Source organism: Eurosta solidaginis, chromosome 2 (genome assembly GCF_040869045.1).
Source record: "Eurosta solidaginis isolate ZX-2024a chromosome 2, ASM4086904v1, whole genome shotgun sequence".
NCBI lineage: Eukaryota > Metazoa > Arthropoda > Insecta > Diptera > Tephritidae > Eurosta > Eurosta solidaginis.
The window spans coordinates 274497461-274522261 of NC_090320.1; the positions used below are offsets into that span (position 1 = coordinate 274497461).

At 39.0% G+C, this 24801-nt stretch overlaps 1 protein-coding gene across 1 annotated transcript in view; it reads right to left on the reverse strand.

The window, feature by feature from the left end:
* Positions 1-950: 950 nt before the first annotated feature.
* The window catches only part of LOC137242797 (apolipoprotein D-like), a 34415-nt gene continuing 10564 nt past the window's right edge, over positions 951-24801 (reverse strand). Inside the window, exons 2-6 of the mRNA XM_067770049.1 lie at positions 15450-15564; positions 15207-15325; positions 13221-13300; positions 13070-13156; positions 951-1246 (exon numbers count right to left, since the gene is read on the reverse strand). Coding sequence (XP_067626150.1) covers positions 1077-1246; positions 13070-13156; positions 13221-13300; positions 15207-15325; positions 15450-15564 — 571 coding nt within the window. The 3' untranslated portion in view covers positions 951-1076. The remainder of the gene's footprint in view (positions 1247-13069; positions 13157-13220; positions 13301-15206; positions 15326-15449; positions 15565-24801) is intronic.

The following is a 24801-nucleotide window of genomic DNA, read 5'->3' on the forward strand; positions in this document are numbered from 1 at the left end:
TCCTTTGACGCAGTTTCATTGTTCCCTAGTATACCGACACATCTAGCACTTGACATAATAAGAAATAAGTGGACAACAATAGAAAAATATACGAAAATACCTAAGAAAATGTTCATAGAAATATTAAAGATCTGCATTAAAGGTAATCGGTATTTTAAATATAATGAAACAATATATAAACAACTAAAAGGATTACCGATGGGATCACCAACCTCCACAATAATTGCAGATATTGTAATGGAAGAACTGTTGGACAATGCGATGAACAAATTAGCACGAAAACCAAGATTATTAACTAAATACGTGGACGATCTTTTTGCAATAATCAATGAAAACGAGGTACAAAACATACTTGACGCACTAGATTCTTTTGACAAAAATATTAAATTCACTACGGAACTCGAGGACGACGGAAAATTACCCTATCCAGATTCAATAGTAATACGACGAGGAAATCAACTGAAGTTAATGTGGTATAAGAAGTCCATAACATCGGGTAGAATTATGCCAAAAACATGATCGTAAATACGGCAATGGGCTGTATAAGACGAATGATGAATATTACAGATGACACTTACCATAATAATGAAATAGAAAGGTCGCCAAACTAATATATACAAAAACGGAAGGCACGCCGTGAGCATACACCAACAAAAATTAAAATTTAAAACATCTGTGTTTTATTTTCCAAAACATCAGACCTCAAGCCGGCAAATAAAAATTTATGAAATAGAAAGGTCGTCAAACTAATATCTAATTTTTTTCGATACTGATGATTTTGATATATGGAAGTATATATCTATCTCGATTCCTTTATACCTGTACAACCAACCGTTATCCAATCAAAGTTAATATACTCTGTGAGCTATGCTCAACTGAGTATAAAAATATCACAATGCAGGCCCATAACCTATTGTAAAAATATTAACTTGTAATAAAACAATTCTATATATTGTACTCAGATTCAAAAATTTTCAGTTTTATAATAAAATATCTGACAATTACAAATGACAACTAGATGCTTATAATATACAACTAGTATATGAAAATTTAAAGTAGATATTAATCAAATATATTTAACACCATCTACGTCTCTTACTCTGCTGCTGTGCAAAATTTTCGCAATTCTCTTGATTGGTCCATGCGAGTTCTTTTGTGGAAATCCCTTGGGTTTTTAAAGCACCCGTGTAAAGTTCATAAACTTCCTGGTCAAATTTAGGTTCTCGTGTATGAATAAAAACGAATTCTAAATTTGGAAGAAAAAATAATGTTATAAATATGTTTATATTTGACTTTTGAATGACATGTAGAATTGTGATTATGTTCGTCCATTTGTCATGTATTTTTCGAATTTTATTAAAGGTACAAATGGATTGTTGAACTCTAATTCATTACGTAGACTTTTGCTTCAGGGACTATGTTGAAGATATATGTGGGAATGATTTACCCACATCCCTTTTGGTATTTGGTTTGTTTACGAAATTATTACGATGTTGGGCCATCTTCAGTGTCCTTGTTTTTCCATCGTGTATAAAAATCAACAAACCAACTGCATTAATCATCCCTTCGTCATCGGATGCAGTGATCTCTTATCTTGCAGTGATATCGGCAAGTGTAAATGTTTTGTATAAAAATTAGCTAAAACCTATTGCAAATACAAATACACGAAGCCCAACAAAACAGCTGTCTATTGCTCAATGTTTGACGTATCTGAACAATTTTAAAATAGTGCTTGGTCTCTAAAGATGAACGATGCAGAAAATAAATATTCGAACTAAATTTTTTTACAACTTTTGAGAATTTTGTTCTGTTGCTTCCTAGGAAATGTCTTAATAGTATTGGTGCTACTTGACTTTTCTCTTCTCTGCTATGCTACGGAAGGCTTCCACAAACTAAATTTAATTTTTATTACCTATCAATTTGGTCATTGATTCCAATGGGAAATAGTTAGTAGTTTGAAAAATTACTAAAAATGTATTTGACATATTTTTTGAAAAAAATTAATAAAAATATTTTGTAAAAAAAATTGTTAAACAAATGAATTTAATTAAATTATTAAAAGAAATAGCAGAAAAAACTTGTATAAAGAATTAGTTACTAAAAAAATAAATTAAAATAATAATACAAAAAAAATTAAATAAAACAAATTAAAACAAGTAAGGAAGGTTAAGTTCGGGTGTAACCGAACATTACATACTCAGTTGAGAGCTATGGTGACAACATAAGGGAAAATAACCATGTAGGAAAATGAATCGAGGGAAACGCTGGAATGTGTTTGTATGACATGTGTATCAAACGAAAGGCATTAAAGAGTATTTTATGAGGGAGTGGGCCATAGTTCTATAGGTGGACGCCATTTAGGGATATAGCCAAAAAGGTGGATCAGGGTTCACTCTAGAATGCGTTTGTACGATATGGGTATCAAATGAAAGGTGTTAATGAGTATTTTAAAAGGGAGTAATCCTTAGTTCCATAGGTGGATGCCGTTTCGAGATATCGCCACAAAGGTGGACCAGGGGTGACCCTAGAATTTGTTTGTACAATATGGGCATCAAACGAATGGTGTTAATGAGTATTTTAAAAGGGAGTGGGCCTTAGTTCTATAGGTGGATGCCGTTTCGAAATATCGCCATAAAGGAGGACCAGGGGTGACTCTAGAATGTGTTTGTACGATATGGGTATCAAATTAAAGGTATTAATTAGGGTTTTAAAAGGGAGTGGTGGTTGTTGTATAGGTGGTCGCCTTTTCGAGATATCGCCACAAAGGTGGACCAGGGGTGAATCTAGAATGCGTTTGTACGATATGAGTATCAAATGAAAGGTGTTAATGAGTATTTTAAAAGGGGGTAATCCTTAGTTCCATAGGTGGACGACGTTTCGAGATATCGCCATAAAGGTGGACCAGGGGTGACCCTAGAATTTGTTTGTACAATATGGGTATCAAAAGAAAGGTGTTAATAAGTGTTTTAAAAGGGAGTAATCCTTAGTTCCATAGGTGGACGCCGTTTCGAGATATCGCCATAAAGGTGGACCAGGGGTGACCCTAGAATTTGTTTGTACAATATGGGCATCAAACGGAAGGTGTTAATGAGTATTTTAAAAGGGAGCGGGCCTTAGTTCTATAGGTGGACGCCGTTTCGAAATATCGCCATAAAGGTGGACCAGGGGTGACTCTAGAATTTGTTTGTACAATATGGGTATCACAAGAAAGGTGTTAATAAGTGTTTGAAAAGGGAGTAATCCTTAGTTCCATAGGTGGACGCCGTTTCGAAATATCGCCATAAAGGTGGACCAGGGGTGACCCTAGAATTTGTTTGTACAATATGGGCATCAAACGAAAGGTGTTAATGAGTATTTTAAAAGGGAGTGGGCCTTAGTTCTATAGGTGGACGCCGTTTCGAAATATCGCCATAAAGGTGGACCAGGGGTGACTCTAGAATTTGTTTGTACAATATGGGTATCAAAAGAAAGGTGTTAATAAGTGTTTTAAAAGGGAGTAATCCTTAGTTCCATAGGTGGAAGCCGTTTCGAGATATCGCCATAAAGGTGGACCAGGGGTGACCCTAGAATTTGTTTGTACAATATGGGCATCAAACGAAAGGTGTTAATGAGTATTTTAAAAGGGAGTGGGCTTTAGTTCTATAGGTGGACGCCGTTTCGAAATATCGCCATAAAGGTGGACCAGGGGTGACTCTAGAATTTGTTTGTACAATATGGGTATCAAAAGAAAGGTGTTAATAAGTGTTTTAAAAGGGAGTAGTCCTTAGTTCCATAGGTGGACGCCGTTTCGAGATATCGCCATAAAGGTGGACCAGGGGTGACCCTAGAATTTGTTTGTACAATATGGGCATCAAACGAAAGGTGTTAATCAGTATTTTAAAAGGGAGTGGGCCTTAGTTCTATAGGTGGACGCCGTTTCGAAATATCGCCATAAAGGTGGACCAGGGGTGACTCTAGAATTTGTTTGTACGATATGGGTATCAAATTAAAGGTATTAATGAGGGTTTTAAAAGGGAGTGGTGGTTGTTGTATAGGTGGTCGCATTTTCGAGATATCGCCTTAAAGGTGGACCAGGGGTGACCCTAGAATTTGTTTGTACAATATGGGTATCAAAAGAAAGGTGTTAATGAGTATTTTAAAAGGGAGTAATCCTTAGTTCCATAGGTGGACGCCGTTTCGATATATCGCCATAAAGGTGGAGCAGGGGTGACCCTAGAATTTGTTTGTACAATATGGGTATCAAACGAAAGGAGTTAATGAGTATTTTAAAAGGGAGTGGGCCTTAGTTCTATAGGTGGACGCCTTTTCGGGGTATCGCAATAAAGGTGGACCAGGGTTGACTCTAGACTTTGTTTGTACAATATGGGTATCAAAAGAAAGGAGTTAATGAGTATTTTAAAACGGAGTGGGCCTTCGTTATATAGGTGTTCGCCTTTTTGAGATATCGCCATAAAGGTGGGCCAGGGGTGACTTTAGAATATATTTGTATCAAATGAAAGGTGTTAATGAGTATTTTAAAAGGGCGCGAGGGTTAATTCTATAGGTGGACGCCTTTTCGAGATATCGCCATAAAGGTGGACCACGGGTGACTCTAAAATGACTTTGTACGATATGGGTATCAAATTAAAGGTATTAATGATAGTTTTAAAAGGGAGTGGTGGTAGTTGTATATGTGAAGGCGTTTTCCAGATATCGACCAAATGTGGACCAGGGTGACCCAGAACATCATCTGTTGGATACCGCTAATTTATTTATATATGTAATACCTGCCAAGATTTTAAGGGTTTTTTATTTCGCCCTGCAGAACTTTTTCTTTTTCTTCTACTTAATATGGTAGGTGTCACAACCATTTTATAAAGTTTTTTCTAAAGTTATATTTCGCGTCAATAAAACAACCTTACCATGTTTCATCCCTTTTTTCGTATTTGGTATATAATTAAGGCATTTTTTTCATTTTTCGTAATTTCGATATCGAAAAAGTGGGCCTGGTTATAGTCGGATTTCGGCCATTTTTTACACCAATACAAAGTGAGTACAGATAAGTACGTGAACTGAGTTTAGTAAAGATATATCGATTTTTGCTCCAGTTAGCGTGTTAACGGCCGAGCGGAAGGACAGACGGTCGACTGTGTATAAAAACTGGGCGTGGCTTCAACCGATTTCGCCCTTTTTCACAGAAAACAAGTATCGTCCTAGAATCTAAGCCTCTACCAAATTTCACAAGGATTGGTAAATTTTTGTTCGACTTATGGCATTAAAAGTATCCTAGACAAATTAAATGAAAAAGGGCGGAGCCACGCCCATTTTGAAATTTTCTTTTATTTTTGTATTTTGTTGCACCATATCATTACTGGAGTTGAATGTTGACATAATTTACTTATATACTGTAAAGATATTAAATTTTTTGTTAAAATTTTACTTAAAAAAATTTTTTTTTTAAAGTGGGCGTGGTCCTTCTCCGATTTTGCTAATTTTTATTAAGCGTACATATAGTAATAGGGGTAACGTTCCTGCCAAATTTCATCATGATATCTTCAACGACTGCCAAATTACAGCTTGCAAAATTTTAAATTACCTTCTTTTAAAAGTGGGCGGCGCCACGCCCGTTGTCCAAAATTTTACTAATTTTCTATTTTGCGTCATAAGTTCAACTCATCTACCAAGTTTCGTCGATTCATCTGTCTTTTGTAATGAATTATCGCACTTTTTCGGTTTTTCGAAATTTTCGATATCGAAAAAGTGGGCGTGGTTATAGTCCGATATCGTTCATTTTAAATAGCGATCTGAGATGAGTGCCCAGGAACCTACATACCAAATTTCATCAAGATACCTCAAAATTTACTCAAGTTATCGTGTTAACGGACAGTCGGATGGACGGACGGACGGATATGGCTCAATCGAATTTTTTTTCGATCCTGATTATTTTGATATATGGAAGTCTATATCTATCTCGATTCCTTTATATATGTACAACCAACTGTTATCCAATCAAACTTAATATACTCTGTGAGCTCTGCTTAACTGAGTATAAAAATTGTAAGAAAATTAGCAAATAAATTAATAAATTCTTAATATAAAAGTTTTAATATAAAAAAAAAACAAGTAAGAACGGGACTGTCTTCGGCTGTGCTGAAGACTTCATACCTTTCATGAATGGGGCTGTACAATAATCTTATCCCGTTCGTAATCTCTAAATAATCGGATGTATACGATAAGAAATATATAGTTAACAGATGTACATACCTAAACGATTTTTAAGATAAATATAAAATAAAAAATGGCAAAAAAACCCCTTATCTGAACGATCGGTTGTATGGGATATATATTATATATAGCTCCGATTGAAATGATTTTTTCAGAAATCGTCTATGATATTTAGAATAAATATCACAAAGTTTAACGTTTTTATATTTTAAATTAAGGGAGAAATTGCCAAAAATCTTTCTGTCTAAAGGATCGGTTGTATGGGATATATACTATATATAGCTCCGACCAAAGTGATTTTTTTCAGGATATCTTCTGTGATATATTAAAATATATATCACCGAGTTTCACGTTTATACTTTTTAAATTGCGGCAGGAATGACCAAAATCGTCTTATCTGAACGATGGGTTGTATGGGAGATAAATGTTATACCCGATCCGACAATTGTCTAATATAATACAAAAATACATCCTTGTGCCAAATTTCATTGAGATATCTCAAAATTTGAGGGACTAGTTTGCGTTCAAACAGACAGACGGATAGACGGACGGACGGTCAGACGGATATTTCTATATCAACTCAGTTCGTCGCCCTGATCAATTCGGTATACTTAATGGTGAGTCTATTTTCTATATTTACCAACGTTACAAACATCGGACCAAAGTTAATATACCATTTCATGTTCGTGAAAGGTATAATTATGAGATAATTGGTAAAGAAGTTGTAACGTAGCAAATGCTACGCCACAATATCTATTTCCCATTTAGCGCCCACCCCTAACGTTATATTTTCCATTTACTGCCCACCCCTAGTATTGTATGTACCGACATACATATATATACATACATACTGGCCCAACAACCATCGCGCAAGTACTAGGCAAGCCAGCGATGGTGAACGCACAATGCGTGGGAATTTTCGTTCGTGGCGCGCTGTGCGCGACAATGCGTGCATAATTCTCAATGTGTTCAAAGTTACATATGAATATAATGATTGGCCGGAATATACCAGGCACACTTCGCCGTAGGTAAGTGAATTTACAAGGTCGGTTCCACCGATGGTACGCCCCCTGCTTGTCGGCCGCCCTGCCGGTTTACCCACATTTCCGGTGAGTAAGACGGGATTTACACCCCCTATTACTCAATGGAAAGGTAATGCACGGGCAGCCTTCTCGGGTAGGAAGGAAACCCGTCCCAACGCCAGTGGCGGGGCGGATTTCCCCACTACCCTGGCAGACTGCCCGAGCCAATATTAATACATTCCAGGGGCTCCCTTTGGGTCGACGGGGGGTAAAGTTACAAGGTCGGTTCTGCCGATGGTACTTCCCCCCCGGCCTATAGGGCAGCCCTAACACTTATTCCAGGGACTCCCTTTAGGTCGACGGGGGTAAAGTTACAAGGTCGGTTCTGCCGATGGTACTTTTCCCCCGGCCTATTGGGCAACCCTAATATTTCGCACACATGGGCTGACTTCCGCTCCGAAGCCGGAAAAATCTTTTTGCCGAAGCGATATATTAGCCAGCTAGAGGACGCTATCCGCCAAAGAAAACAGACGAGCAGAGAAAAGGCCAAGGACTATATCCTCGCCCTCCAGACGATGATTCTCCGCCACCCGACTTTGTGCAAAGAAGATCATCTAGAACGCATATACGACGAGCTACGGGTGGAGTATCGACTTTTTGTGAAGCGTGGCGAGTTCCAAACGATAGAGCAGCTTATGGAGCTCACCGACGAGTACGAACTACAGCGGAGCGAAGAAGCCAAACAGAGCCGACTGTTAGCACATAGCTTAAGCACAGTAGTAATCGAGGAGCTGGAGGAGCAGAATGATCAAATAACGCACTCCCTGTCCACACTCACTGACCGCTACGATGCAGGAAACACCTGCTGGCGATGCAAGAAACGCGGCCACCGCCGCTCCCATTGCACCAATAAAAGACGACTTTTTTGTTCTACATGCGGCCGAGACGGAACGCTTTCCAGGGATTGTGCATGCTACGGAATGAGCCGAAGTAATTCGATAACACCCGCAATATTATCATCCGTAGCCAAAGGGAAGGGGAACGACGGCCGTTTTACATACAGGTGTTCATCGAAGGATTGATGTGCCGCGCCCTGATCTATACTGGGGCCGCCGTGACATATATCAACGTGAAAAGGCATCTGGAACAACGAAAGATTCCACCGTTATCCAATCGTCGCAACGTGCAACTCGCCGACCAATCATGCATTGCGAGTACCCACTCCTACCCGGTCAAGGTTAAATACAATGCTCAAACAGCCAGTACGTTGGTATCCATTATCCCTAATTTGGCCGAGAGTGTTATACTGGGTATGGACTTTTTGGCAAAGCGCAACATTACCGTCTCACTGGATGGAAAGCCCCTTACCTCAGCCGGTCCAACGAAGGCAAACGCACCCGCAACCCTGCATTACATAAGTGAAGCGGAACACCTCAACGAAGAGCGAAAGAGAGAACACCTAGAGCTCACAGAAACACATAAAAAAGCATGCACACACCTAAAGGGGTCAGACACTGCCGCAGAACACAACACACCACTAAAACAACGTTATTACCCGGCCATCCTCCTCAGCGATAATGGTGAGCAACTCGTCACTAACGCCCCGGCAACGATCCTGAGGGATCATAACATCACCGGACGATTTACTGTAGTGTATGCCTCCCACAAAAATCCTACCGAACGGGTTATCAAAACAAGGGTGGCACAACGTACAAAACAAGACCATCGGAACTGGCACCAAGAACTATCAGAATCAACACACACATCAACCGCCGAAATAAATTTTAACCGTAACGTCGTCGGGCCGAGAGAAGCACGAACAAAAGATGCCATGCCCGAAGAACGCCTCCATTCGACGCAGTACCGTGGCCGCTAAATAAGCCACGAATACTGGACGTTAAGGCATTCTGGGGCCCGCCATTAATAGCCGGCCATCTAAACGCCATCGTATGCGACAAACCAACCACTGGTGACAGTTACCGTATGCACCAACCCGAGAGCCACACGATACTACTAATGGAAACCACGCCCCAGACTCCTTCGCCCGGACTATGGCTAAATCGCAAAAGGGTGTAACACGGCGCGTAGGGGGACGAAGATCACGCCATAATCAAGCTGAAAGGTCACTCCAAGATGGTACGATACGCTGACTGAGGAGAAGCAAGATCCGACTTAGTTTGATAAGTTTTCTATACATGAAATGTAAATACCTTAATTTTGAAATGTAAATTTAAAATGTAATATAAAAATGTACATACATATGTATATACCTTAATCTTGAAATGTAAATTTAAAATGAATATCGTACTTGCAATGTAAATTTAAACACAAATGAAATGCACACATTATTGTTGAAAAAAGAGAAGGAAAAAAAAAATCAATCATAATAATAAAAACATCAACGAACACATATACACGCATGTCGGCCGCGCCATCGGATTCAACCGATGGTAAAATTTACCTGGGCCCTGCCCATGGAAGTGCAGGCCTCTCGGCCAAAACTCTAGAATACCAAAACCTTTCGTCCCCCGAAGTAGGAAGGGGACTGTAACGTAGCAAATGCTACGCCACAATATCTATTTCCCATTTAGCGCCCACCCCTAACGTGATATTTTTCATTTACTGCCCGCCCCTAGTATTGTATGTACCGACATACATATACATACATACTGGCCCAACAACCATCGCGCAAGCACTAGGCAAGCCAGCAATGGTGAACGCACAATGCTTGGGAATTTTCGTTCGTGGCGCGCTGTGCGCGACAATGCGAGCATAATTCTCAATGTGTTCATAGTTACATATGAATATAATGATTGGCCGGAATATACCAGGCACACTTCGCCGTAGGTAAGTGAAGTGCGTGTCGGCCGCCATCGACTGGAAAGGTAATGCACGAACAGCCTTCTCGCCAGTGGCGGGGCGGATTTCCCCACTACCCTGGCAGACTGCCCGAGCCAATATAAATGCATTCCAGGGACCCCCTCTGGGTCGACGGGGGGTAAAGTTACAAGGTCGGTTCTGCCGATGGTACTTCCCCCCCGGCCTATTGGGCAGCCCTAACACTTATTCCAGGGACTACTTTTAGGTCGACGGGGAGTAAAGTTACAAGGTCGGTTTTGCCGATGGTACTTTCCCCCCGACCTATTGGGCAACCATAATATTTTGTAATTATATCCTGTGAGTAAGACGGGGCTTACGGGGGTATTTATTTAGGTGGGGGAAGTGGGACCTCCATCCGACTCTGGATTGACTTGAGCCCTCAGCCTTTGACCAAACCTACCTCATAAAGTAAAAAATTTAAAAAATTTTAAAATTTGTTAATAAAAAGAAAAAAAGAAAAGTTTTTGATAAAAACAAGTAAGGAAGGCAAAGTTCGGGTGTAACCGAATATTACATACATATGGAGACAAAATAAGGAAAAATCAGCATGTAGGAAAATGAACCTAGGGTAACCCTGGAATGTGTTTGTATGTCATGTGTATCAAATGGAAGGTATTAGAGAGTATTTTAAGAGGGAGTGGGTCATAGTTCTATAGGTGGACGCCTTTTCCAGATATCGCCATAAAGGTGGACGATGGCTGACTCTAGAATTTGTTTGTAAGATATGGGTATAAAATAAAAGGTGTTAATGAGTATTTTAAAAGGGCGTGGGATTAGTTCTATAGTTGGACGCCTTTTCCAGATATCGCCATAGAGGTGGAGCAAGGGTGACTCTGCGATATGGGTATCAAATGAAAGGTGTTAATGAGTATTTTAAAAGGGAGCGGGCCTTAGTTCTATAGGTGGACGCCTTTTGAAGATATCGCCATAAAGGTGGACCAGGGGTGACTCTATAATGGGTTTGTATGATATGGGTGTCAAATTAAAGGTATTAATGAGGGTTTTAAAAGGGAGTGGTGGTAGTTATATATGTGAAGGCGTTTTCGAGATATCGACCAAACTGTGGACCAGGGTGACCCGGAACATCATCTGTCAGGTGCCGCTAATTTATTTATATATTTAATACCACGAACAGTATTACTGCCAAGATTCCAAAGGCTTTTGATTTCGCCCTCCAGAACTTTCTCATTTTCTTCTACTTAATATGGTAGGTGTCACACCCATTTTACAAATTTTTTTTCTGAAGTTATATTTTGCGTCAATAAACCAATCCAATTACCATGTTTCATTCCTTTTTCGTATTTGGTATAGAATTATGGTATTTTTTTTATTTTTCGTTATTTTCGACATCGAAAAAGTGGGCGTGGTCATAGTCGGATTTCGACAATTTTTTATACCAACACAAAGTGAGTTCAGATAAGTACGTGAACTGAGTTTAGTAAAGATATATCGATTCGTAAATTTTTGATCGACTTATGGCATTAAAATTATCCGAGACAAATTAAATGAAAAAGGGCGGAGCCACGCCCATTTTGAAATTTTCTTTTATTTTTGTATTTTGTTGCACCATGTCATTACTGGAGTTGAATGTTGACATAATTTACTTATTATGATAAGAAAGATATTCAATTTTTTGTTAAAATTCTTTTTTTAAAAGTGGGCGTGGTCGTTCTCCGATTTTGCTAATTTTTATTAGGCATACATATAATAAGAGGAGTAACGTTCCTGCCAAATTTCATCATGATATCTTCAACGACTGCCAAATTACAGATTGCAAAGCTTTTAAAATACCTTGTTTTGAAAGTGGGCGGTGCCACACCCATTGTCCAAAATTTTATTTATTTTCTATTCTGCGTCATAAGTTCAACTCACCTACCAATTAATTAATTATCGCACTTTTTTGGTTTTTCGAAATCTTCGATATCGAAAAAGTGGGCGTGGTTATAGTCCGATATCGTTCATTTTAAATAGCGATCTGATATGAGTGCCCAGGAACCTACATACCACATTTCATCAAGATACCTCAAAACTTACTCAAGTTATCGTGTTAACGGGCAGACGGACGGACGGACATGGCTCAATCAAATTTTTTTCGATACTGATGATTTTGATATATGGAAGTCTATATCTATCTCGATTCCTTTATACCTGTACAACCAACCGTTATCCAACCAAAGTTAATATACTCTGTGAGCTCTGCTCAACTGAGTATAAAGAATTGGAAAACAACATTTTATTTAGAACTACTAAAAAAAATAAGCAAAGAAAATTTTTGAAAATAATTAGTAAAAAACCCATTTTTGTGAAATGTGTATAAAAAATAAAAATAAGTAATTAGTAACAAGAGCAAAAAAATTTTAAAAATTCACAAAATTTGTGAAAAGGTAAGAAAATAGAAAACTTGATTTCATTAAATATAGTAAAGATTATTGGCAAAAAAAAATATTTAAAAAAGAGAGAAATAATTTAGAAAAAAAAACTTATAAAAATAAAAATAGTTAGTAGAAAGATTTAGTAAAAGAAGTCAGTGAAAAAAATTTCCAAAACTAAATAATAAAAAAAATTATGAAAAATATTTCTTAAATAAAATTAAAACAAAAATTAGTAGAAACAGTTTTTTTTACTCCATACATTGCACGGATCGGCAAGATCAACTATGCATTGCCATACATTTTAAAATACATGTCCTGTATGTGAGAGAGTCGCATTAGCGTCTGCTCCTATATCTTCTTTACTGCCTTTATGGCATAGGGAATGAGAACAAGTCGGCTTAAATAACTTTTAGTAAAATAAGACATTATCCAAAAAACTTGAGATTCGAAAAGGTTTTCACTGGTACTGATTTTCCACCAATAAGAGACCCGCTTCTATTTATACTTATATCGCTCACCATTCGCTTTCGGTCGGCGGCGTTTGGACATAGACACAAATCGAAATGCTTACTCAAAAAAAAAATTACTAACCGGCGTGGTTACCCGATGGTAAATCAAGGCAGGAGTACATGACAATATAGTTGTTGTAAACAACACTCAGAACTTTGAAAAAAAGAGCTGCAAAATATAAATAAAAGTTATAGTTTAAATTTCATAGAAAGATATCATTATAATAACATACCATCTTCTCCATTATATTTAATTTGAAGTTGTCCATCCTCAAGGAATGTTAGTGTTCCGGTTTTAAGCCTTTCGGAGCCGCTAATAAATGTGAAAAAATGTGTATATTTTCAAAGTAAACATCAAGAAGAATATGTGAACGCTACTGTGAGCTGAGAGGGGAAGTGAGACGCCTTTGCAGGAGGAAAAAAGAATAGACAGAAAGGCATGAGTGCGAGTAGCATGAGCTTTTAGTCGCCAGGAATGACGCCTGCAAATTTTAGCAAACAATTCGACGACAGATGAAAGGTTCTTAGTCCGGGGTAAAATACTTTTAAAATGAAACCGGTGACTTTTAACCAACGTCCCGATAGTAGCGATGCACCTAGCGCCCAAGGAAGATGATGACTTTGAGCCCTCAATCGATGAATTTATGGAATTTATGTTCCTCCACCCGACTGTGACGAAATCAGAATATCAATAACCGGATTAAAAAACAGCAAGTCCGCGGGCGTTAATGGTTTCCCTGCGTGGCAACGAGGAGTTGATAAAAGGCGCATGTATAACCCTTTTTGCGAAATACCATCGGATGTGCGAAATATGATCGGACGAGTGCAAGTCTGACGCTTGGAATCCAAGTGGTCTTTGCCCAGTCTACACAAAGTGGAATACTGGAAACTGCAGCTTCAAAACTGGTAAATCCCCAATCGACCAGAGTTTGACTATGCGCCAAATCTTAAAAAAAAAATCGCGAAAAAAGAATTGACACACATTACCTCTTAGTCAATTTTAAAACCGCCTTCGAAAACTTGAAAACGAGCAGCCTATATACGTCATGTCTGCATTTGGTTTCCCCCGAAAATTTATACGGCTGTGCAAATTGACGTTGAGCAACACCTTTAGCATAGCTAAAATCGGGAAGTACAGTGCCTCAAAACTAAAGGAAATCTCAGACAGGGCGGCCCTCTGCGCTGGAAGGACCAGATGGAAAACCATTTAAATTCCGTCAGTCAAATGAAAAATCGAATGGAGCAACGTTTTGGACGGCCAAAGCTGTGAAATCGGTTGAGAACAAATTAAGCAAGTAAAACCTAGAGTTAGTGAATTCCACTTTTAGAACTCATTTGTAGCGAAGATGTGTTTTCAAATACCACTAAATTAGACCACGGATATATACTCTGGAGATCTGATTAAACTGTGAAGAAAATACTATGACCTAGCGCCGAAAAAAGTTCTGAACCCTTGATTTAATCTCATCGTCTTCAATGCAGCTTCAACACGAAGAGGTTTTGAGTATTCGTCAGATCCCTATTCAATATTTTCGGAGACCTAATCATCAGGGCTGCATGAGCCTTGATGAGATCAATCATTTCGGCAGACCAGCTCTCCAGTCCAGTGTTTGCTTGGCTGATTTGTGGCTCAATTTTTAACTTTACAAGAATTTTACCCCTAACCAGCATGTCTAGGTCATCTATGCAGGCAAACATTTGGCAGCAATTGTTTTCGAGGTCCCAGTGTAAAGCATACTGTACTCTACTCTCACCCCTCTCCGCTGCGACAATTCTCTTGCATTGAAAATTATTGGTTCGGGCCATATGTATAATATAAAGAAAAGTGTAGCCATTGGGGTTGAAAGAATTATTTTTTCAAAATCAAGTTTTATAGTTAAATTTTCGTTCTTGTTTCGTTATCGATAAATTGCATGGCAGATGGCACAACGGAAAATGGTTCCAATTCAAGTAATTGATGTATATTGGAACCATTTTCCATCATTCTTTGTCAAATTTGATTTCAATACGAACCGTCTTCGGTGTTGTGCCATCTTCAGTGTTATTTTTTGAGAACGAAAAGGGAAACAAATATTTTACCTATGCACTTGGAATTTGAAAAAAATTTCTTTTGACACAAAAGTCTTCACTTTTACACCCTGTTGAAAAATCAACAATACAAAAGGCAACATAACTTTCACCTAAAACCAAAAGCTTTGCCTGCAATTAAAAATACTTACTCAACATTACTTATTTCGCTGCTTACTATATGACCATGAGTGAACCCAGTTTGTTGGCAGCGGTAATCCTTATTCACCCAGACGGGATAACTATATTGAATATACCAGGTTCCTTCGAGCTGTAAATAATTAAAACATAAGCTTATAAAATGATGTTAAACTCTATACATAGTACTATAAAACTGGCCTAGCTTTATAGAGCTGACAATTAATTAATTTAGATATATAGAACTTAATACTCACCCTTGTTGAGTCCACGCACAAATAGTTTATATCTTTCCGACACGGACCTGGATTTACAACTTGTCCGGCCACCAAACATGATGATGTCAAAAAAATTAAAATTGACAAAGGGGCACTGAAAAAAAGTGAAATTAATTAAAAAATTATATTATATTATTAAAAGGAATGGTTGGCAAAGTATATTATTTTATTGCATTTTATTATACCCAGCTGTACTTGTACACAGGGTATTAAAACTTTGATTGGATAACGGTTGGTTTTACAGGTATAAAGTAATCGAGATGGATAGGTATAGACTTCCATATATAGAAATCATCAGTATCAAAAAAAAATTTGAATGTGCCATGTCCGTCCGTCTGCCCGTCAACAGGATAACTTGGGTAAATTTTCAGGTATCTTAATGAAATTTGATATGAAGGTTCCTGGGCACTCGCCTGAGATCGCCATTTAAAATGAACGATATACGACTACAACCACGCCCACTTTTTCGATATCGAAAATTTCGAAAAACCAAGAAAATGCGATAATTCATTACCAAAGACAGATACAGCGATGAAACTTGGTAGCTGGGTTGACTTTACGACGCAGAATAGAAAATTAGTAAAATTTTGGACAATGGGCTTAGCACCGGCCACTTTTAAAAGAAGGTAATTTAAAAGTTTAGCAAACTGTAATTTGGCAGTCGTTGAAGATATCATGATGAAATTTGACAGGAACGTTACTTCTATTCTATATATGTGTGCTAAATAAAAATTAGCAAAATCGGATGAAGAACACGCCCACTTTAAACAAAAAAAATTGTAAAAGTCAAATTTTAACAAAAAATTTTATATCTTTACAGTATATAAGTAAATTATGTCGAAATTCACCTCCAGTAATGATCTGGTGCAACAAAATACAAAAATAAAAGAAAATTTTAAAATGGGTGTGGCTCCGCCCTTTTTCATTTAATTTGTCTAGAATACTTTTAATGCCATAAGTCTAACAAAAATTTACCAATCCTTGTGAAATTCGCTAGGGGCATAGATTCTGTGACGATAATTTTTTCTGTGAAAATGGCTGAAATCGGTTGAAGCCACGCCCAGTTTTTATACACAGTCGACCGTCTGTCCTTCCCCTCGGTCATTAATACGATAACTTGAGCAAAAAACCATTTTTTTGAACTCACTTTATCTTGGCGTAGAAAATGGCCGAAATCCAACTATTACCACGCCCACTTTTTCGATATGTAAAATTTCGACACATGAAAAAAATGCCATAATTCTATACCAAATACGAAAAAACGAATGAAACATGGTAATTGGATTGATTTATTGAGGCAAAAAAATATAACTTTAGAAAAAACTTTGTAAAATGGGTGTAGCACCTACCATATTAAGTAGAAGAAAATGAAAAAGTCCAGCAGGGCGAAATCAAAAGTCCTTGGCATCTTGGCAGGAATACTCTTCGTCGTATTACATATATTACATATATACAACTAAGGGCCACTCCCTTTTAAAACCCTCATTAATGCCTTTAACTTGATACCCATATCGTACCAATACCTTCTAGGATCAACCCTGGTCCACCTTTATGGCGATATCTCGAAAAGGGGTTCACCTATGGAACTATGGCCCACTCCCTTTTAAAACACTCACTAGCGGCTTTCATTTGATACCCATATCATACAAACGCATTCTAGAGTCACCCCCGATCCACCTTTATGGCGATCTCGAAAGGCGTCCACCTATAGAACTAGGCCCACTTTTTTAAAACACTCTTTAATACCTTCCATTTGATACCCATGTCATACAAACAAATTCCAGGGTTACCCTAGGTTCATTTTCCTAAATGGTGATTTCCCCTTATTGTGTCTCCAAAGCTCTCAGCTGAGTATGTAATGTTCGGTTACGCCCGAACTTAGCCATCCTTACTTGTTTATTTAAATTTATCTTAAAAAACGCTTAGGTATGTACATATGTTCACCATATATTTCATATCTTATAAGCCGATTATTTGGATATTAAGAGTGGGATAAGATTATTGTTCAGCCCCTTTCATGAAAAGTATGAAGTCCTCGGCACAGTCGATGAGAGTCGCTTCCTTACTTGTTTTTATTTCATTTTACTTTAGTTTATGCTATTTTGTTTATATTTTTTTTAGCTTCTATTTTATATTATTTTTATTTATTTTATGGTTCGTGGTGTGATGGTAACGTGCTAACCTACCACATCGAAGATCTTGTGGTTAAAGACAGGCGATTAGTGCTTAACATGGGAACCTATCTTAGAAGACCTATCCCACGGTGTTAAACACAGATCAATGTCTGTTGACCTTCGGCCTAACAAGTTGGTACCAATCGGTGAGCTGGGTGTTCAAGTCGACCAGCCTTGGTTTGGCCGGGGAGGACTATCCACCCTCCCCTTCCATTTCGGCTAAATGGCACCCGGTTGCACGGCAACTCCACCGCGAGTTCTGTGCTTGCATCAGTATCCCTCTTTCATTTATTTTGAAATCTTGTGTTTTTGTTGCAATTTAGGAATGTGACCAACCTTTTCTGTCCTGCAGTGTCACAACGATATACAGTACTAGTTTTGCTCAGACATTACTTGAAGGTGGCACCCCCCATTCAACGCTATGCACCATCTTGTTATGATCTAAAACGTCCGTTCGCCGTGAACCAATTACCGATATAACCTATCAGCGCAAGTATATTTCCTTAAGAATGAATAGCTGTTTAAATGTTCCATAGAGTGAGAGCGTCATATAATTCCTTGTGAATAAAACTATGTGTGCGGTAGAGGACAGACAGTGATATTCACTAGTACTTACGACACAAACACTCTCAAGATACATCTTCACTAAACATCAAGACCACATCTCGTTAGTCACAGGTACTTGTGCGTTTAAGATCATGTCGCTGTTATCTTCATTATTTGATATTTATACGTGCCCACATATTCATCATTATTTGCTACTGTGGCATACAACTCTAATAAACTCGCTTGTTGTATAAACTTCCTCTTTATTCATCAAAATTACGCTCCGTTTATCCACAATTTAGGGCTGTGGTCAACCTTTCCAACCATATAACTGTGTTGGGGGGTTTTCCCGCCTCAGCAATATCTTTGCAAATGCGGTCGGCCACACTGCAGTGATTTGATAACGTCAAATCTGCCACATTTTTTTGGATGTGGCCAACCATTCTGCGAACGCCTCCTATTCGCAACGCAGTCTAAAGCAGCTTCAAACATCTCAAAAGACAAGATGAGCACCGGCCCACTCGTACAATTATCGACTGTTTTCGGCTGACGGTAGACATACGTTAGCAGCTTTTATAAATACAATGCCTAGGGTCCCACAGGGTGATACCAGCGCCCACCCTGCTCCCTTTCGAGTAAAATCACCTTACTCATGGATTGGTTAGCCATGGTATTATTGTCGCCTTTTACGACCGGTATACCTACGGTGGGCATATTCTAACCCCTAACCCACAAGGGGATGTGGTTAAGGACAGTAAAATGCAGCTTCAAAATCTTTAAAATAAGTGATTTTCATAGAAACAATCGGTGCAACCCCTTTGCAGTAATTTAGTGTTTCTGCCATTACAAGCTTATATATCTGCTTGCAAATGCCTTTCGGAGTCGGCATAAGGCATGTAGGAATGGGTCCGCCAAATTGTATATATAAAAAATTTAAAATTCGCGCTATTTTAATTTTTTTTTGTAACCGCAAACACATAAAAGCAAGTTGACTTACATATATAATCCTTAAAATATTATTCAAAAATGTAAATCTGTTTTGCGAATTTTGGTAAAGTATGAACTCGTTTGAATGTTTGTCTGGTAATTTTGAAGATTGTGCAAATAATAAACAAGAATTGCTTAACACATTTGGATAACTCATTATCTGTATATCCTTTTTCTTGTATTGGAATACGTTTGATATTGAAGCACATCATCAAAAATCGCAAATTTTTGCCGATTTTCGAACTGGTCTCATTATCAGTTTTGATTGTCTAAATATTTTTAATATATCACTCCTCAATGCTCAAAAGAAGAAAAATTTAAAATTAGTATCAACTTAAGAAAAAAAGCTATTTTGAAAAAAAATGGTATAGAAACAAAAAGAGAGCTAAAATTTAAAAGTCAAACAATAAAATATTGTAACGAATTTGCTGCAAATCCTCTTATTTGCCCTTTTGCTAGGTTCGTATCGCTAAACTGTTGAATAAATAACTCCAATATTGAATAATGGAAAAATGGCCTTTATTAAAATACTTCACAATAACACTCAAACTGTGCAACGAATAGCTTAATAACCAAACTAATAGCTTGAATGAAACTGACTTTCAAAATAATACTGCTATTGCTCGCTAGATATCGTCTTAGTCGTAACTGCTTGACAACTCAAATCAAACTGAATTACAGCGCCTCTTCATCTGTTGCCTTTTATACCCTTTGGTTTCCTCGTTCGCATTTTTCCAGAATGTACTAGCATTGTCCATGAGCTCTCAAACTTCTCAGCTATAACTAAAATTGCACAATTTTATACATCTTTTAGGCGCTTCCAGAATTCACTAGTCCAGTAGCTCTCAAACTTCTCAGATATATGCATGTGTTTGCGCATTGACTCTCCGCTGCTCGTATTCGTACATGGTACATATGTGTAGACGCAATTATTTATTCGTTTATGTAGATACATAAAGATTGAATTATTGATGTGAATGTTTGTAGTTTACAGTCTCTCGCGCGCACAGAGGCGTATAAGTAAATGCATCTGTGTGTGACATCTCTCTGGGCTGCCTTATATATGTGTATACTTGATTTGATTATTAACGTAAATACTGCTTGGCATGGCCTTAGCATCGCATTAGTGATGGGATAACTTAGTGATGCTAATATCCGTGACAATATAATAAAGACACTTCATTTTTTTTTGTTTGTTTGTTATTTTAATAAATCTTGATCCAAATAGTACCAGAGGTGAATTTTGGATTTTTCAAATATTAATGAAATTTAAGCTGGAATTGATATCAGTTTGCGTATTTTTTTTTTCACTAGAATATTAAGCATTTTAAATTAATGATATTTTTCAAAAAAATATTATTTAAAAGAGAAAATAAGTCTCAAAATTGACAGCTCTTTAGGAAAAAGTTACTCAAGTCACCGAATACAATATTTAGAAGAAAACGTATGAAAATTCTAAATTTCTGTGATAACGGCAACACTGATCAAAGAAGTTTTCTTCAAGAAAAAGCTGGTAAAATCAACCGAGTTACACGTCCCTGCAACCGATATAGTTGTACATTTTTATCCATCACAATTAGCTGTTGAACAAACTTCGCACTAGTTGTTGATTCTGAATTAAGTGTTTCAACAGTCAAATCAACATAAACGAAATTTTTTTCTGATTAAATAAAACTTTTTTCTAAAGCGTTTGATATTGCTTTTTCTTTGGCTTGAAGCTATTGTCCAATGGTACAGCATATTTGACATTCAAATTTCCCTTGCTAACATGTTGCCAATTTATTTTCGTTTGCCCAAAGTCCTCCAATAAATAAATAATGCCAAAGCGTGTAATTGGGTTATGAAATAAATGAATATAAGATTTTAACGTGGGTTTTGGCTGCGCACTGCCCAAACTAAAAATTTGTGTGTTAATTTATTTACAAACCCGCTTCACAATTTCCATTTGTTTCGCAGTTTCCCTTTGTTTCACATGCTGTGGCATTTTAAATTGGTGTGACGTCAGTTGGCGAACGAAAATTGCCAACGTGTTGGCAAAATAAAGTTTAAAAGCCATATTTTCTATAGCTTTGGTCAATTTGTGGTTTTCACTGAATAGTCAATTTAAGTGCTACTCTGTAGTCATTTTGATCACGATGCTATTTGATTGACTTAACACACATTTACACATCTTCACGCTACCTTTAGTCCGATAAAGTTTATTTTTAAACGGTTTTATCTAGCTTGACTGGCTGGCTGGCTGGCTGGCACGAATTTTGTAATTGAAATTTAAGTAACTTCCCGAGAAGCTACAAGCTTGAAACTTGGAATATAGTTCAGAAACCGATGACAATACAATAATAAGCAAAAACTCCGATAGGTGGCGCATGGATCGAAATATTTCAAAAAATCGTATTTGTGGTCCGATTTTTTTCATATTTGGAACACATAATACACACATGAATAGACATCGACATGTGAAAAAAATCGCCGCTAGGTAGCGCAAGCATCGAGATATTTAAAAAAATCGTATTTGTCGTCCGATTTGGCTCATATTTGGAACACGTAATACATACATCAATAGAAAGCGACCTATGATGTTCAATTTGGCTCGTATTTGGAAGAAATATTACATATGGTCCGGTAGAAGTGATATCAAAATATTTTGGAGTTCAAGAACGTGGCGCAGAGTCGAGTAAAGTACTTGTAACAATGAGCCTCTAAATGAACTAAATATAATGAGAAATAATAGGCAATTAAATAAAGACTAAAAACTTGAAAATAAAATAATTAAAAAAAATGTTTAAGTTAAGCGGTTTTATTGAAAACAATACTTACATGAAGTAATAAAAATATTAAAAGCTAGAAATTAATGAGGTAGGTCCTAGGTACTAGTCATCACACTGCTCATCAATCTAGGGCGTTGATTAGACAATTAAATAAAAGCGTTGGACGCGTCAAATTTCTATTGATAATCATATATAAGACCAACTGAACCTTAATCAGGTTATACTACGCCTCACATTTTTAGAAATTTCACGCGCCCAATGCTTTTATTTAATTGTCTGATCAACGCCCTAGATTGATGAGGAGTGTGAAGACTAGTACCTTGGACCTACCTAATTATTTTCTAGCTTTTAGTATTATTATTACTTTATCTAAGTATTGTTTTCAATAAAACCGTTTAACTTAAAACTTTTTTTTTAATTTTTTATTTACCTTTTAAGCTTTGTTTGTATAATTCGGGCATATTAAGTACACATATTAGTACCTTTTTTCGTTAAAATATTTTTTTATATTAAAAAATGGGCTGGCGAAAATCCTTGGGCTGAACCCTCCCAGACGTTGCCGGCTGGTAATAAGTCAACAGTTTCCTCTTCCAGGGGAGTGCTAGCTAAGTTTGGGAATCATTTCCATCTGTGCCCCAGATCCTTAATAGCTCAGGCATATGGAAATGGTTTTTAAACGTGGTGTCAGGGTGGGAACCGGACCACGCCCAGTTGAAAAGGTGGTCCACCCCTAATCCAGGGTGTTATGCGTTTCCGTGCCCATTGGATGGTTTGCAGTCAGGGGTATCCGACTGTATTTTTACGGAGCCTCCCGGATACCGGTCCACCTCTGGGAGTAACGGCGACTTGCTGCGGCATGGGGCTCTACCGCAGTCGACCGCATTGTTCCAATTTCCCTTTTTTTCAGGCTGCCGAACGGCCTCATCTTAGTAGGCGGCCGACGAACCAGTTAATATGAATAAGCCAAAAAACCAAGCCTCGGGGCCCTGCACGGGTAAAGATGCCGCCCTTCGACTATGCGTTAAAAAAGCAACCAATCCGTCGGGAACCGCACAGACGGCGGCGACCAGGCCTCCACGGCCTCAAAATACTTCTCGGCCACCTGTGCAAGCTAGTGGAAGGACTAAACCCCTTGAGAGCAAGTCCAATCCCGCGGCAGCCGGCAGAGCTAGCCCCAAAGAGGGAAAGCAGCGTCCGACTGAGCAAGCACAGGAGGCCCGTCCCATGTCCGTACCGGGCAACTCTCGCTATCAGGGTGGAAACAGCACTAAGTCCTACACGGACAAAAGTAATGCCTCTACCGCTGCAAAGCTATCTGGAGAGCCGGCTGAACCCCTTGAGGGTTCCAAGGCAAACAAGCGAATCCCGATTTAGGTCCGCAACCAGCGGAACATCCGCAACGCCGCCAAAATCGGTGAGAGATTTGGCAACTCTCCCAGCGGCAAATTGACGGCAGAGCAAAAAGTTCTCTAGCCTGGGCCAGGAAGATTTTTGCTGCCAAGAAGAGCAGCAATAACAACCCCATCCCCCAAGGTACTGGGACTACCTCTTCTGCCATCAAACAATCTTCTGGCCCGAAGATGCCGGCCCTTAAAAGACAAAGGTCTATGGGAAATGCCTCGAGCGTTCCAAAAAGGCACAAACCTTCGGCCACTACTACCCCTGCCCTGACCAAAACCTTCAGCGAGGTGGCTAAGACCAACTTTACGCTGGCGGTTTTGAACCGCGGTCACCCCGATGGGAACATGACCCCGGATAACTGGAAGGATGTCCTTAACGGCCTTCTCAAGATCTTTAAGGACATCATGACCAAGTATCCGGGGCCGGCTCCCACTATTCGTGATGCCGGCTGGCACCAGTGCAGGGTCAAGCTTGTTTCCTGCGCCGATGAGAGCTCTTGCAAGCTCTACAAACTCGCCATCGCTAGGACAGCTGTGGCCTGGGGCCAGCTTGGATGAGGTCGGTTTGGAAGAAATTCCGAAGAGACCGAGAACTTGAGCCTGGGTCCCAGACGGGTTAGCGGATCCTGGCGAGATTTTAGAAACCATCGCAGAATCGAATAAGGGGCTACCTTCGAGTGATTGGAGGGTGGTCCGGGTCGGCGAGACGAGGGCGAAGCAGCGTTATGTTGGTTTCATCATAAACGAGGCTTCTCTCCCTTGGCTTGACGAATGCGGTGGAGTTTTAAGCTACGGCTTCTACTCCATCACGTTGAAGATTCGAAAGGATGGTACTAACGAAGAAGCACCGGACGAAGGTGAGCCTCTACCTCAGGGCGAGGAGTTAGATGGAAACACCCCGAGTGGATCTGCTGCCCCTGGCCCTGATGAAGGAACGACCTCCGCGTCGGAAGATATGGTTGGTGGGGATACCGCCTCGAGTGAATCCGCAACCGCCACAACGAATATCGGGGACCCATGCATCACCTTGAGTGAACATGGGTCCGATATCGAACTGGCACGCAGCACTCCGGATGCCGAGAGCGATACACTCTCGGTATTTGAGTTTGTGGGCCAGTTCTTTACTGGAATGGACTAGCAGCTTCTGCTGGAGTCGGACCCGTCGGATGCCGAATTCGACGATACTATCGTAGAGGAGGCATCCGACGTTTCGGATCAGCAGAGGATGGACGTCGATGCTGAAGCCGACCTTTAACGGGCGCGCAGGTACTTCAAATAAACCTGCACCACTCTAAGGCAGCCTCGGATGCTCTAATTTTACGCGTCAGCGCAACAGATGAGGACGTCGTTCTAGTCCAGGAGCCTTGGGTCGTTGGCAGCAATGTCTTTTGGCTCTATTCTAAGGCCTACCAGCTGGTGACACCGCCCGAATCGGAGCCGATGCCAATGCACATCA